This window comes from Propithecus coquereli, unplaced genomic scaffold (genome assembly GCF_000956105.1).
Source record: "Propithecus coquereli isolate 6110/MARCELLA unplaced genomic scaffold, Pcoq_1.0 Scaffold252, whole genome shotgun sequence".
In the NCBI taxonomy this organism is placed as follows: Eukaryota; Metazoa; Chordata; class Mammalia; order Primates; family Indriidae; genus Propithecus; species Propithecus coquereli.
In genome coordinates, this window is record NW_012148086.1 from 3,086,096 (window position 1) to 3,102,446 (window position 16,351).

The 16,351-nt window shown below is 54.0% G+C and overlaps 1 protein-coding gene across 1 annotated transcript in view; it reads right to left on the bottom strand.

The window, feature by feature from the left end:
- The window catches only part of ADCY1 (adenylate cyclase 1 (brain)), a 142,802-nt gene that overhangs the window by 51,429 nt on the left and 75,022 nt on the right, over positions 1-16,351 (bottom strand). The window contains exons 5-8 of the mRNA XM_012646975.1: positions 12,903-13,030; positions 8,415-8,573; positions 6,174-6,315; positions 4,387-4,542 (exon numbers count right to left, since the gene is read on the bottom strand). Coding sequence (XP_012502429.1) covers positions 4,387-4,542; positions 6,174-6,315; positions 8,415-8,573; positions 12,903-13,030 — 585 coding nt within the window. The remainder of the gene's footprint in view (positions 1-4,386; positions 4,543-6,173; positions 6,316-8,414; positions 8,574-12,902; positions 13,031-16,351) is intronic.

A 16,351-nucleotide genomic window follows, 5' to 3' on the forward strand; every position in this document is an offset into this window, starting at 1 on the left:
GGAAAAGCACAGGCTCAGGCTCCCTGGCTCACTACCCCCTCCACTCACGCCCACAGCACCTTCCCAGAAGCTGGGGGGAGGGTCAGAGGTGGAGACAAGATGTTTTGACCAGTCTGGAGGTGCTGGCTGGGCTGCTGGCCGGAAGTGCAGGGGGGCGGGGGTAGAACATCTGCCTGCAGAGAGTTCCTGTACAGGGAGGGAGGCAGCGAACCCCACAGGGGACAGTTGGACAGGCAGACAGAGGAGGCACAAGCTTGGAGGCTGGGGACAGAGATGACAGGTGGGTGGGGCCAGGCTTAGCTGATAACCACCCAAGGCAGGAGGGCCCAGCACCAGGGTGCAGCCCACCTGGAAGGGGCTAGAGGGGCCAGGCTGGGGCAGGGCCCAGGGCCAGATCACAAGGAGCAGGGGCGAAGGCCCAGAGCCTGCAGGAGTCATGGCGGAGTGTTGAGAGAGAAGGCATGCAATCCCAGAGGCGCTGAGAGCCAGGCCTGGGCCAGGGGAAGTGGATGTGTCGGACCCTAAGCCCAGTCAGTCCAGGGTCTGGGCAGACAGACGACATGCCTGGAGTGGTCTGAGCTGGGATCCCGCACCCTGAGCACACAGGTGAGACCATGGGTATGTGCCTGCTGTCCAGGGAGACTGTGGGGACAGAGGGCGGAGGATGACACTGGGCACACCACCACTCAGTGAGTGTCCCTAGGGAAGGCAGGAGGATGCAAAGCATCCACATCTTTGACCAGCACGGTGGACACAGAAGCTGGGCTTTGGTGGCCTGGGAATGAATGGAAATGAGGAATGTGGACAGCAACTCCAGCCGCTGGGGTGAAAGGAGAGTGAGGGACCCTGCATGCAAGCAGGTCTGCCGAGGCTGGGGTGGGGTGGCACAGGCGGCCGAGGTTGATGGACCAGGAAGGCTGGGCTGCAGGCTCCCTGTACATTCCTGGGGATACCAGCAGCAGGGTGGGGGCTGCAGATGGCTTGGGAAAGGGGAGCCCCGGAAGCCCAGGTTTGCAGCCATTTCCAAACTGGGAGCATGCTGCTGGTGCCAGCTGACATCCGAGCGTGCGACCGCCCCACAGATGCTGCTCCGGTCCAGGAGAGGGACGAAGCCCCTGTCTTGGCTTGTCAGAGTTTGAGTATGTGAGAGGCTGACACTCTCTGCCTAGGTCTTATTAAACCCATGCCCCTCAGCAACTGAAGAAAGAATGATTTGCGCTCCCCCAAACCTCCAACTCAACTGCTCTGAGTAAGTCTCGGGTGGAGAGAAGCCCTGATTTCCAATATTACCTTTTGCATCAGGGCCCACAATAGCTCTGTACTCTCCTGCCTTTTTAAGAAATTTTGATTTTTGATGATTTTTAGTTCAACATGGTTTCCTTCGGATTAAATTTGATTTTTTAAAATATTGCTTGAAAATATTATTTATCTTGATGACTGAATCTTGGGCATGCACTTAAACTGTGCGCCTGGTTCACCTTGCCCTCATCCCTGCCCTGTGGGGTCTGGTGGGGGCCCCGGTGCTGTGGGAAGAAGATAGCAATTAAATCTCTTTTTGTGCTTCCGGTAATATGGCCAACAAGATAGCCTAAAAATCCTCCCATTACTAAATCTGACTGAAAATATTAAAACACACACATTTTAAAATGTACAAATGAACTGGCAAGAAAGTAAGGAAAACGATCAGGGAACAGAAACATTCGGCAGGGGGGAGTCCAGACAGGGCAGGGATGCAGGAGCCACAGGCTGCTCTGAGGGCAGCTGCACCCTCAGCTTCTGCAGTGCTGTGTTGTTAATGGGGCACTCGCAGAACACCTGGGTGAAAAGCAAGGCTGGACTTGAGGTCAAAGCCTCTGCGAGAATCCCAGGCCCCAAGAGGCTCCAACCTCAGCAAACAACGACCAGGGGAAGCATCTTGCCATGGGAGACGAGGTGGCTTCGCTGTCTTGGACCGAGAGCTGAATGGGGGGGGAACCCCCTTGGAAACACACAGACACACACACACACACACACACACACACACACACACCAGCCCAGCAGGGGCTAAAATTCTAGCTATCGGGGACATCTAAAAACACAAGGCAAGCATTTGATTCAAAGTAGCCCCCCGATCCTGGCAGACATAAAGGCCAATCTTCTTCGATAGCATGCACTGCACACACAGCGGATTACAGAATCTCCAGCTAAAGTTCTATCGAATGTGAGCTCACAGCCAAAACCACTCACACAGAAAATCCTTGATGCAATAAGCCGCTATGAGCCAGAATCAGCGGATTTTTGCCTCTTCCTGAGAAGCCTCTAAAACTGCAGTAACTAAGTTTCTTTAAAAGACACAAAACCCATGAAGGCAGAGAAAACAAAAGCAGAGAAAGCAGTAACACAAGTTTAGAAAACGGAAAATCGACGATGCAGACCCACGAAGGTAGGAACCGCGCTGGCGATGGAGAAAGCCAGGCATGTTCAAAAGGCTCAGGTGTTGGTGGCAACAGCTTCTCAGGTCAGAAACTGTCTACAAGGCAGCATCGGGTCCCTAGAGTTCACCCTGCACTCCTGGGACACGGCCCTCACTGACCCCAGAGAAGATTGGTGGCAGGGGGCAGACATGGGGGTCTCTGGCCCAGGGTTAGGACGTGAGGCCTCCACCCCACCCTCAGCAGAAGATTAGACGATTCACAGGTGACCCTGCCTGACCCAAGAGGAAAGACAGGAAATCCCAGACACCTTGCAGCAAAGCCCGAAGAGGAAAACCTCCGCCTAGACTCCGCGACTCGGCACTTCCATCAGCTCTGAACTGCCCAAGAACAAACGGAAGGGCTACTTGACATCTGTGGAAGACGGAGTTACAAATGAAGCTGCTCAGGAGAAACGGAGATATTTCTGGGACAACAAAACATAAAAATAATAACAATAAAAAATCTCTGCAAGACAAAAGGGGAAAAAATACATCCCTTAAGTGGGAATAGGGTGTCATAAAAAGAAATATTCAGGAAAACAAAAAGAAGTTCATAGAAAATTTTTTTCAATGTAGCTATAGAAATTAAAATCTTAATAGTAAGTGTTGGATGATAAAGTTGAAGAAATCTTCCAGAAAGTGGAGGGGGTGGAGAGAGAGGAGAATGAGACCGGTTCAGAAGGGACAACGCCCAAATAGGAGTTTCAGAAAAAAGGGAATAGGCAAAAGGGAGGGAAAGAAATAATCACCAGAATCACCCCTGAGTATTCCCAGAGGAGGATCCTCCGGGTCCAGGGGGTCACTGCCCCCGAAGCATTAAAGTAGACCGAAATCAAGGCACATCAGAGCACCAGTTCCGAACACTGGGCACTGCGAACGGGTTCTCAAGCTTCCTGAGAGCGAGGACACACAGAAGCGTCCCATCAAGGGTCAGGAACTGGAATGGCTCTGAGCTTCTCTGCAGCAACCCTGGAAGCTGGAACACAGTTAAGCAAAACAAAGATAACCGCCAACTGCAATGGACCAAATGTTGGTCCCCAAAATCCATGTGTGGAAGCCTCAGCCCCCAACGTGAAGGTCCCTAAGGTGGGGCCTCGGGGGGTGATTAGGCTTAGATGAGGTCATGATGGATTAGCGCCCTCACAAGGAGAGGGAAAGAAAGACCCCACAGCCCTCTCCCCCCGTCATGTGAGGACACAGGGAAAGAAAGACGTCACTACAAACCCAGGAGCGGCCTCAGGAGAAATCCACCCTAACCGTCCCTCGACCACGGACTTCTCGCTCTGGGCCTGTGAGAAACACGTGTGTGGCTGAAGCCGCCCAGCTGTGGTATTCCATCACGGCAGCCCCAGCGGACGAACACGCCTAGAAAGCGAGACCCCAATACACCAGCAGGCTGCAGGGCTCTCCGGCGTGCAGGGCCGAAAAGACGGCTTCACACACGGCAAGCCTCCAGCGCTCACCTCCTCTGTTCCCTCCACGGCCAGCTGCAGGGCCCAGATCCATGTAAACGAGGGAGTGAACCGGGGAGAGGAGCCCGTGTGACGTGAGGAGAGGCAGGGGGCCAGAGGGGTGCCCGCAAGTGGAAGGGGCCGGCCTGGGACGGCACCAGGCTGCAGATCAAATGGACATGTGACCAGAATGAATATCCTGAGAGCGATTTCGACAGCAGGTGGGATTTCAGCTTGAACATACAGATCGATACACAGGTAAGGGACAAATGCATAGACTACCAAGAAGCCAAAGAGTACAAGATGACACGAAGATTTTTGCAGGAAAGAAAAAGTAGCTCAGTACGGAGCCGCGTTTACAAGATTATAAGCATGTGAACCGTGAGTCCTGATCTCGCCAAATTGTGTGGGACCATATCGGGAGGGCAGGACAGAGATTGCACCCATCAGCCTGGGCACGGCGGCCTCTCGGGCTGCTCCTACCTTGTCATCGTCCTCGCAGGTCATGACGTTGGAGAAGGGGATCTCGGCCTTGAACATCTTCCGGCAGTGCATGAGCTGCACCAGCAGGTAGCAGACGGTCTTGAACTTCATCCTCTTTGCCGGTTTTATATCTGAGAGAATCAGGCCTGGAAATATCTGTCAAACACACAACGGGCAAAGAGAAATGCTGTGAAGGAGACACATGGCCTCTCAGGCTGGGAACGTGACTCTGACAGCAACAGTCACCCCAGGGGCTGGGATTCATCTGCTCAGTGCCTGCTCTGCACCAGGCAGTGGGGGCATGCCAGGGATACAGCGGTGAACAATACCTCAACCCATTTCCACGACACTCCATTCTCAAACCATACCAAAGGCCTGGAACAAACAAAGCAACCCACCCCACCGAGTGCTGGGCCGCAGTGGAGGGAGGGTTTGAGGCCTGAGTCAGAAAAGACAGCCCGGGCTTGGAAGCAGTGTCACTTCACGGTTTCTGTTCCCCTGTCCAGTTCCCAGCACACCCTGTTCTACAGAAAGGCCCGGGAGGCCCGCACGCTGGCCAGCACTGAGCCGGGGCTCAGGGCCCCACACCCTCACAGTCCTCACGGCCTGGGTTCTCACCTGCCAAATGCAATGAGCGTCACCCAGGCACCCCTTGGGGCCTTCTCAAGATCCAACGAGGTGACAGGAAAGTGGGACCCTAAGAGCTCTGGGGATAACGGCACAGTAACCATTCTTGCCAGTGTGACTGTCCTGTCAGTGAGCTGAAAACTCCGGCCCCACAGCAGCTCTCACCCCACTGTTCTCCACGAACGCAGTGCCCCCGGCTCACCTGCAGCCAGCCCTCCGGACCTCGCCGCCCCCCTCTCACCTTTTCCTTCACCGGCCCTACAGATAGGCACATATCTATCTCCTCTATGCTTCAAAACAACAAAACACCCTCTGCTTCGGGGCATTCTCACTCTTCCCTTCTCACCACCCAAACTTCTCTAAAGAGGGAGCTGCCCACCGTCCTGACCTCTTCACCTCCGTATGCCCTCGAACCACAGGACCCCACAGCTATTGTCTGTGTCGGTGTGACCGAGCCTGGAGGCCAGCATTGACTCAGTCACACTGAGGCTTACTCCTATAAATTGTTTCTTTAGAAAGAACCAGCACAGGAAATAGCCCTGTCCCCTCACCTGGGCCCTGCACCCTCACCTGATGCTACACCCACACCTGGGCCCTGAACCCTCACCTGAGCCTGCACCCTCACCTGGGCCCTGAACCCTCACCTGAGCCCTGCCCCCCTCACCTGAGCCCAGCACCCTTACCTGCCTGAGTCCTAAAAGCAGCTTGGTCACTCTTGATCATATCTAGATCACTTTTCTCTGGGCAGGGTGACCTCAAGTGCCCCACATAAGATGATCACAGCCCACCTGTGTGCCCAGCACCCCTCAGTTCACAGAGTTCCCCATCCCTGACCCCCCTGCGGGGTCTCATGCCCACTTTGCAAGGGAGGCAGGGAAGGCTTGGGGGTGAGGGGCAGGACACAGGATGGCCCAGCTCTCAGGTGACCCCAGATCTCTGACTAGGGGCTCATGCTCCCTCCCCCTCCTCACCTGGTCTCCTCTCCACACCTGTAAGAGTCAAGGCCCAGGAAAACCTTAGCAGGACACCCATCTATGTCTTAGCACCTTCACACCCAGAGCAGCAGTGATTGGAGGAGGAGTAGGAGCAGTTACATCTCCAAAGCTTGGCCCAGGCCCAGCAGTTAAGGACCAATCAATACAGGTGGTTCTAGGGCCTACCTTTCTGCGATGGGATGGCACAATAAAAAAGGTTTCGATATTATGAGTTTTCAGGAAACTGTTCCTCTCATGTCCATAACCTGGTTCTACCTCGTAGTCCCCATTCAAGCATGCCAGGGTCGTCTTCGTGATATGAACCTTCCTACAAAAAAAGCAGGCAGAGAGGCGAGCTGAGTGGCAACCGCTGCTGCCCAGAGTCCCCAGGGTCCCGCAGGGGCAGGGGGCAGAGCCTTCCAGCCCCAGGGCAGGCTCCGCCAGCAGCACTCATTCCAGGCAAGTCTGCCCTGCCAGGAGGGGGGCCCTGGGCAGACGGGGTAGTAAAGAGCAGGAGGGAAACGTGCACCCGGAGGAGAAGCAGAGATGGCTGAGGAAGGGAGAATACAGGGCCAGGGGAGGAACCAAAGGAGAGAAACACAAACAAACATCAGAAGGATGCGTCAGGGAAGGTGAGAAAAGAAAAAGTGGCAGTGAGGTGAGGAAGAGGAGAAATGGGAGCCCCTCCCCAGACAGTTGGGGTCTGCTCTGTCAGCAGAAGCAGAGGGCAGACCCCGCCAGGCAGCCAGAAGTCAGGCTGGCTCCCAGGCCGAGGTGTCCACACAGGAGGTGAGGGTGGGGCAGGGAGGTGAGAAACACATCTGGGGCCAAGGTGTCCACGCCTCCCCAAGCCAGTCTTCTGGCGAGGGCAGGCGAACCCCTCAGAGTTAGCGTCACGCAGCAGAAAATGCAAACACAACGGAACAGAGAGCACACCCCACAGCCCCCGCCGCCTAGCAGAGCACGCGGCTTTGTGACATGAGGAGCAAACTCCCCAGCATTCAAAACCACTCCCCGCAAACCCAAATCTTCCCTTCACCCCACTATCTTCTGAATTCCTTACGGAGGATTCAAAATCAAACTCTAAGGCTGGCTGAGGACGAAAGCAGGAAGCCCGGCTCCAGTGATGGACGGACTGAGGCAGAGTTCCCAAACTCACTGGGACCAGAGAGGGCGAGGACAGGGCTGGGGCAGCTCAGTTATGATCCTCAGAGGAGGGCGCGGATGGGAGAGGGAGGGACAGTGAGGGACTGCCAGGCCAGGAAGAGAAGAACCACGAGGGCCCCAGAGGGGAGCACCGGCAGGTTCTCCAAATCCAGCCCGCGCCACGTGCTGGGTGCTGTCCCTGTGCTGCCCCGTCCACCGGTGCCATGTGTCACCATCAATCCAGAGCCCAGCCCCCCTGCGATGCTCCTTGGGTGCCCCAATCAGAGGCTCCTGTTGGCTCCAGATAGGCAGGGTGCTTACTCAGAGCAAGCCTCAGCCTTCACCACTGGCTGCCTCCTCCTGGGAGGCCCTGGGCATGCCTGAGACACTGTCACCCCCGTCAGCCTGGCCCTCAACTGCAAAGGTCACCCAGGCTATCTGGAAGCTTCTAAGCACCAATGGTCTCTAGAAAAGCAAGTATGTGTCCATTCCTGTATTCAGTTGGTGCCGCATTCATTCCTTCAGCAATGGAGATGGACGGCTGTGTAGCCCGGCCTCCCGGAGCTGACAGGGAGAGGAAGACGTCAGCTCTCACTGAGGTCCTTGCTCTATGGTGGGCCCTGAGCATGCCGAGGGGCAGCCAGCACTCTGGAGAGGTTGCCGGCACTGGGTAGCCACTGCAAAATCCCACAAAAGGGAGATTACAACAGAGGTGCGTGCTAGAATCGTCCTTCAAGACACAGCTGAGCCTGCCACAGTGCGTGGCCACTGACAGCCCCTGGCATTTTTATGCAAGCTCACAGACCTCGTCTGTGACCCAGACATCCACGAGCTCCAGGCCTGAGCCCACTCCTGGATGGCTGTGTGGAGCTCAGGGACAGAGGGCTCTAAAGTCACAGCACGTTCCATTTGTACATTTGAAAAAATGAAGCCAAAGACAGCAAAACAGAGAAGCAACGATAAGCTGTGAGGACAGCACCATGCCGCCAGCAACAATCCCCACATGCACCTGCATCTGGGCTTCTAGTCCAATGCCAGCTTTCTGCAGATGTATGCCAGGCTCAGAAGAGCAAAATGCCCAGCTCAGGACAGCAGCAGGGCTGGGCAGGACCCCCGCCACAGGATGCACTTGGCAGATGTAGCTGGGACGAGCAGGGCCCTCTGGGGTCCCGGCACTGAGGGTCAAACTGGAATCTCGGGCCTCTGTGTCTGGAGTGAGGACTCAGGCCAAGGACACACAGCCACTGTGCACCTCCCCCTTCAGCCCTGTCCCTAACTTACCCAGGTAGGCCAGCAGCTTCCATAACGTTGGCCAGGGTCACATCGTTGGACCACACATCATACTGCCACTTGCGCAGGCCCAGGACGCCACAGAGGACCCTGCCCGTGTGCAGACCCACGCGCATGTTCAGGTCCACTTCGGTGGCCTCGGCCACGGACCTGCAACACAGGCACAGAGCATGGGGGTGGAACCTGCCTGGCATCTACCTGGTGGGCCGCCATGGTCTGCACTGCTGGGCCATGAGCATCAGGGGAGCTGGGCTTGTCCCTGCTGCACACTGCCTGAGCATGAGGTTTCTAGGCCTAGCTGGTGGATGGTGGCACCTTCCTGTGCCACCCACGAGCTGATGGCCCCAGGCAGGCAGGGTGGCTCCCGGACATGCTCCCGGCCAGCTCACAGAGTGTCCACACCAGCCCATGAGTCCCCTTCCCACCCAGGGTAGTCTCTAAAGGGAAGTGAGCCCAGGACCCCCAAATCCCACATGGGTCTGGTCACCACTGTCTTTGGAGGGTGGCGTCAGGATGGTGTGGATTAACAAAGGGCTCTGTGCAGCCAGTGACCCATCAGGAGGGCCCACACTCACCTGCTGGCCACAGGGAGGTGACAGCCCACCAGGAACAGGGGACAAGATCTGCAGCCTAAGCACGTTCTCTGCCTCCCCATCTGCTTACTGACACACACTCGGCCCTGGGCCTCCGTGCAAATGTCCCATTCTCAGGGGCAGGGACTGGAGCCTTGTCCAGAGGTGAGGCTGGTTACGTGAGGGCTTTGACCAGGAGCCGGGGTGGGGATGACAGAGCATGGGGAGGGCCCCCAAGAAGGAGAACCGAAGTCTGAGCAGGTGCTGAAAGAATTGAGAACTTCGGTGAATCCCAGGCGATACCCGTCTGAGCCTGTTCCTTGTGTGTAAAGCTGGTCCAGCTCTGACATCATTTAATCTGTATTCCAGCACACACCAGTGCTTAAGGGAGTGGGCCACTCTCCTGTTCTTTCTATCTCATCAAGTGTGAAAATACTTGGACTCTGTCACCATGAGGTGGTGACAACAGACAGCTAGCTCAGACCTCGTCGTCTGACACACATCCAAGTCAGAGTCCCAGGAGCCCTAGTAAGTGTCCAGCTTCAGTAAACTCGAAGTGTGCATGCCACAGATTTACAGAAAAAGCTATTTGGAAGTTAAACTATTGATATACCTTTAATACCTACTTAGTTTTACACATTTTAATGTTTTTTTTTTAATTTTAACTTTTTTCCTATCACTTGCCAATCTCCAATTAGAGGCACTGAAACAAAACCTGAAGTTAGATTTTTTTTTTTTCAAAATTTCCAAAACAAAATGAGTATGGGAAAATGAAAATAACAAAACTTGCGAATGGTGTTTTTGTGAACTTTTAACGTTTATACCTCTGTAGTCATGGACTTCTGGGACCCTTGTTCTCCTCCGTCCCCAGATCCCCTCAAGCCCATCACAGCAGACCTTCAGTTCCCAGCGAGCGGCACCTCGGCCAGCCTCCAACCAAAGCCACGCAGCCACACGACATCCGCTACCCGGCACTTTCTACCAATACTCTCCATCTTTAATCTTTCCCAACAGGTTCTGCCTCAAATATCTCAATTCTGGTGTCATCAGATCTGCAGTTAACAAGATAGTTACTTCTAAATAAATTATGCATCCAGAACTGCTCTCACGGTGACTCCTCCTGGGATGCCCATGCGGGCTTTGCCCAAATCCAACAGAACCTTCAACTTCATCTCCAAGGAACATGATTTCTGCAGCCCTTTTTGGCTTTATTTGTCCTATTTTTTCCTCATTTGTGCTCTGAGGTTCACTTACTTATCTCCAGTATGTTCGATGCAGGGGGAAGTCTGACTCCATCCATAGCCCTGACCCAAGTTCTCTGTGCTGGACCCCGACAGGGAGGAAACGAGGAAGTGGCCACCCCGTGGCAGAGGGGCCACTGTCAACCCCATGGCATAAATAAATTCTGCAAGGCTGAAACCTAACCATGGCTACACGGAAGCTCACAAATGAAAGGACGGGTGAGGATACATTTGTTCATTTGTTCCAGGAGCATCTACTGATCTCACTCACCTCAGCAATTATTCTAAGCACTGCAGCCACAGCCATGCACATAACAGGGAAAAAAGAGGAGAAAGGACACTACAGAAGCCGACTTGCTATCACCTAGGCAGAATTTCCAGAAGTAACAACATACCTGCCCACGGCAGCCTCCACCCCGACGCAGTGAGAAGGGTAGAGCAAATAGCTCCGATCCCCATGTGCTCAAACTCATAACCTCAACTTGGGCTCCTCGTTTCCCCTCCTGGGCCTCAGTTTCCCCATCTGTAAACATGCAGATTCTCAACCTGGAATATACAAGATTCAGAAGCTCTGCACACAGGCATTGCTTCCCCTGCAGAAAACCCATCGGTAAATTTTTCAACAGGTCTGGCTATGAAAACTAGAATCCAGTAACTAGAGGAGGTAATCCCCAAGTTACTCTCTAATGAGAAACTGAGGCATGCTCTGTGGCTCAGACACACACCAGCTCGTTAAAAAGCAAGGTGCCATGGGAACAGCCCCGCTGCCAGGCAGACAAGGCCCCCGGCATCCCTTCGCACAGGACCTCCAGAGCTCCAGCCAGGGAAACACAGGGTCTACCAGTGACGACAGGACAAGCAAGCTGGATTTGCCAGCTCAAAGGTGAGTCAGAAAAGGAAAAGCGCAGGCCAGTTACTTCTAACTTAGTTCAATATAGTAAACCAAAAATACGCAGACCAGGAGCAACGCCACATCTGGATTACATCTATTTAGCAAAATGGCGCCTTGCACGCGTGGTGGTCACGGGGAGGAATGCGGTTCTTGTTCAGATCTGATTCTCGGTTTGCCTACCACCGGTGATGGAGGAGACCCCCCACAAAGTGGCCAGAACCACTACAGGTGCACAGAACCATGTCACTTCACAGGGGGTCCTGCAGAATCAGCGCTGATGAATCAGTGCCTGCGGCAGCTGCTAGAACCAATTCTACGCAGGCCCATTTAATCTGGGATCCCATTAAATCCTCACAATTCAGAGATGCAAACACTTTTTCTCCATTTTACAGCAAAGAATATTCAGGTTTCAAGGAAACAAACATCACCTCAAAGACAGAAACCAGGAACCCAGCAGGCTTGTCGCCCTCCCTGGGGGTCAGAAGCCCCAGCGGCCCAGAAAGAGCAGTGGCTGGGGACCGGCTGGCTGAAACCATGAAATGCCATTGCAATTGGCCAGAACTGCTAAGCAGGAGCAGTTTCTTGGGGTGACTTAGTACCAAAGGCCTGTCTGGGAGGGAAAGAGCTGGTGGTGCCTCTCGCGGGGGAGAAGTCTCAGCAGAAAAGGGTGGGTGGGCACAGATCGCACACGGAACATCTCACTGGTCAGGGAGAGGGGCTCAGACCTGGGAACCCCCCAAGCCAGACCCAGGGGAGGGGCTCAGGCCTCATCTGGCATCACTGGGAGTGTCGCACATGGCTTCCAGGGACAGAGCTGCCTGCAGGGCTCCGTTTTGCTCACGTGTCCCCAACAGGCAGGTTCCAGGACTGAGCTCGCTGCCCAAGGCACTGGTGGGATCCCTCCTGATGCCTGTCATCTTGTAGTCACACTGTCTGCAGGAGCATGGCGTGGGCAGCTCTCAATACAGTGCCGCCTCACCCCATCTCCGCAGCCTGTTTGTCGGAGTGCTGTGCATTCTGTCACCCGGCAGCTACTTCATCACGTCTCTCTCACATGGTTCTTGTGCTGTTACTTTGCTGCTCCAGGTATGAAACTATACACCAATCCCTGTTAAATCATTTCATTGCAGCGCACCCGTCTCTCCACACTTTGAGATGTCTGAACTTCAATCTACACTTCATACATCGGCTCACCCTACCAGCTCCACACCTTCCCTAACTTGACGAAAGCCCTACGCCTTCATCCCAGCCTCTGATAAGGATGACAACAAGACACGACGGACCAAGACACAGGCAGGCCAGCCTCATGGGTGCACGATCATCCCGTGAAGACTCGCCCTCCTATCCCAACCCTCTCCCTCCACACAGAGAGCACCTGAGACCCATCACCTGCCTGGAGAGAGAACATAAACTTATTTCCTTTTAAAATGGAATTCAGCTGGATTGGAGCCAACCCGTTCTGAACATCTTACAAAGCTAAGCTCTAAAGGTAATATTTTTTTGCACAACTCATGCATATCTGACAGTATGTGGGGCTCCTGTGGACAAAGAAATACAATCACACACAAAATGTAAAGGAGACAATCACAGAATCATCCTTCAGAGCTCAGGTGGGACTTGCTGGGCCCAGCAGCATCTGATGCTGGCTCCTTCTCTGCAGCCCCGGACGGACCCACCAGGGCAAAGCAGGCTCTGGAGGGTGGAAGGTGGCTCGGCCTCCACTACCGAACCCGCGGATGCCCTGGGTGCTCCTCCCATCCCCCAGGGCACTTACGTGATGGTGTCGATCATGTCGAGCCCCATCTCCACGCAGCAGTGGGCGTGGTCGGTCTTGGGCTGGGTGAGGCCTGACACGCAGTAGTAGCAATCTCCAAGGATCTTGATGCGGCGACAGTGGTTCTCCTTCAGGGGAGAGCAAAACACATGGTAAGAGACGGCGTCGCAGTGGCCCGGGGCACCTCTGCCTTCTTCACTGTCTCTAGATGCTGGTGACCACAGAGCACCAGTAAGATGCAGCCCAGGCCACACCCTCGGGTGGTCAGCACAGCCCTGAGGGCTGGGACCAGGCTCACACCGATGTCCCCCTCCCTCCTCTCACCTTACTCAGGGCCTCTTTCCCCTTGGGGTGTCCGTCCCTCCGCCCTCTTCACTCAGCCAACCAGCTCTGCAGATCAATCCTTCAAGGTGCAGCAGGAAAGCCACCACCATGGGGAATCTTCCCCAACGCCCTGAATTCCATGCCACAGCACCTCCCCTGGTGGCCCATGCACACTGCCTTGGACAGCCCTTCTGGAACGTGCTAGATCCCTCCCCCGCCCCCCGCAGTCCCTTCTCCCCAGGAAGGGCGGGCCTCACCCATCTGGGGCTCCTGACCTCCCCACCCACAGGGCACACCAGGGAATGTGCATTCGCTCATTTACACAGTGGTATGGATAAGAAGAGCCGCACCCGCCTCACAGGTCACAGTGAGGATGGGGAGAGTTAAGCTAAGCAACTACACTATTTGGATCTATAAATGTCGGCTGGGATTATTATTGTGACTATTGTTTTTAAGGAAAGCATTAAAACAGCAGTTCTAAAATATTTCCATTTTAGGACCCCTTTACATCTTGAAATAACTGAGGACCTCACGAAAACATTATGTGTAAACGGCTTATAGCCACTGACATTTACCAATGAGAAGCAACAACTAAGAAACTATTTTAAACGTATGAATGCATTTAAATATAATAGTATCCATTGTGTGTTAACATAAATAATGTTTTTGGGGAAAATATGGCATTTTCCCAAACAAAAGACAATGAGTGAGAAGTGTGGCATCGTGGTCCACTTCTGTAAGTCTCTTCAATTCTGTCTCCAGGGCAGACAGCGGATTCCAGCCCCCTCCCACACCTATCCCTTATGCTGCACCGCTTTCGTGGATGCCTGTGAAGAGAACGGCCTCACACAGGCATGACGCTGAGGGAGGAAGGACCTCAGCAGATGGAGATTGTCTCCTAAGGCCGGGGAACTCCTCGGCCCACTGTGAGAACATATCTATGGCTTCTGCTTAGTTTTATCCTTCAGTTTCTCACAAATGGGCTGACTCCTACAGGTTCTCTTGAATGCTGTGAGTTATCACAGTGCATTTGGGATGAGAATTCCCAGCTCCCATGATCCCTGTGCTCACTGGTGCCCCACACTTCAAGGAAACCCAGGGCCAGCACAGAGCAGTCAGGGCAGCACAGGGCTGTGCTAGCCGCTGGGAGCCCCAGTCCCCAGGCTGAGCTGGGGGGTCATCCTAGCAGCTAAATGGATGGGGTCCCCTCCAGCCTGTCTATGGGAATATCTTCCCAGAGTTCGGCAGACAGATGAACCCTCTGCTGTCCTGGTCTGCCCTCTGGACCCTGAGAGATGTCACTGGCCACCGCCGAGCCTCTGAGAAGCGGGCGCCATCAGGCATGGAAACAGCTCCATGTCTAGCTCCTTCCACCCCTGGGCTCCCTCAGCATGCCAAGGCCCTGGACACACAGACGAGGGGAGGAAGTGAGTGGAGGCTTCGGCCTGTCAGAGGGACAGAGAACAGTCTTGGAAAGCCCAGTGTCCACGTCCACTTTGTCAGGACCCTGCAGGCTCCTCCCCTGACAGGGAGCTGGTTGCAGAGTGGCTGGTAAGAGTCTGTTCTGGCCACCTAGGGTCCCCTCCACCTCTGTGTAACCATGGCAGCCACATAACCCTTAGGACACTGGCCTCCATCCATGGGAGAGGTTTCTCCCACATCACCCCCCAACCCCAGCAGGCTGTGCTCGGGCTGACACAAGCCTGTCACAGGGGCCTGAGAGCAGGTGCTTGTGTCCACTCAGCCTGAGGGCAGGCTGCCATCTCCTATGTATCCTATGGGGTCTGAATATGCCTGCTTGGAGGCTGGCTGTGGTGACCCCACAACAATCTGAGTGAGGGTCTCAGCTCAGTGGCCAGCACTGTGGTTACTATCATTGCAGCAATGCCAGGGACTGGGACCACAGTCAGTGTTCACGCCAAGGGCAGCATCTTGTCCCAGAGAAGGTGCGGCTGGGAGGCCAGTGCCTGGACACAGTGCCAGCCCCTCGTCAGGAAGATCCACTGCCACTTCCAGAGCTCTAAGATGCCCAAGCCCCTCTAGGGCCAGCTCTGAAACAGTGCAGTCCAGGGAGGCCAGAGGACAATGCAGGGACCCCCGCACTGTTCCCCATTCTGAGAAAGCAGGTAAGTCCCAGGACCTGGGAGCACCCCCAGCAGCAGAAGAAGGTGGGAAGGGAAGGCCTGAATTAATCCAGTTTTTGCCCCTAAGTGACTGCATTCAAAACCCAAACTGGCCGAGTGCTATTAACTTTGTAAGACTGAGTGTTTGGCTATCAGTGGGAAAATGAAACAGGAAATTTTAGAAAACTCTATTTCTACACAGTAGAGTGTGGATGGCTACTCTGACCGCACAAATTGAACCTGCTGCGTCCACAGAGTCGAAGGTAGGCAGAATGGTCATGTCAATTGCAACTTTCATAATTCATTCTCCCACAATTCCTTTCATGGAGCCCCAGGATATGCCAGCCACTGTGTTAAGTACCAAATATATGAAAGTGAAAATGAAAACAGAGAAGGTCTTTGTTTTCATGGAGCTTCCTGCTACAGCGGGACGGACACAAAGGGCAAAAGAGCTGACGCCCAAGAACTGCACAGACACCTGTCTGTCGGCAGGAACAGTAGGAAGTCTCTCCAGCCTCAGAAAGGACTGGGAGGAGGCCCTGTCAGTTTCACATGTGCTCCTGGTATCAGAAAGGAACAAAAAGGAACAGAGAAGGGTCAAAGCCACCCCCAGCACAAACGTTTAACCGCATGGTGAAGGAGACGGTGAGGCAGGGTAGGGCCGTTCAGCGTACCTCTGCTTAGATTTTTCACCGTGGAACTGAACCACGCAAACATCCTATGTACCTAAAATGAAAGATTAAACTAAAAATGCAATGCCTCAAAGATCAAAACCAAAATGAAATACACCTAGCTGGCACCACTTCTCTGTGTGGCAACATGGCCACACAGAGAAGAATTATGACATGAAAGCATGTATTTGACTGTCTATCCGGTAGGCTTTAACCCCCAAACAAAAATAACCACAAAGAAATCTTCAATTACACTCAGTAGTCTTATTGTCGATAATAATATTCACAATGTTATTTTAAACTTACTATATATAGAAGGATGAAACAAATA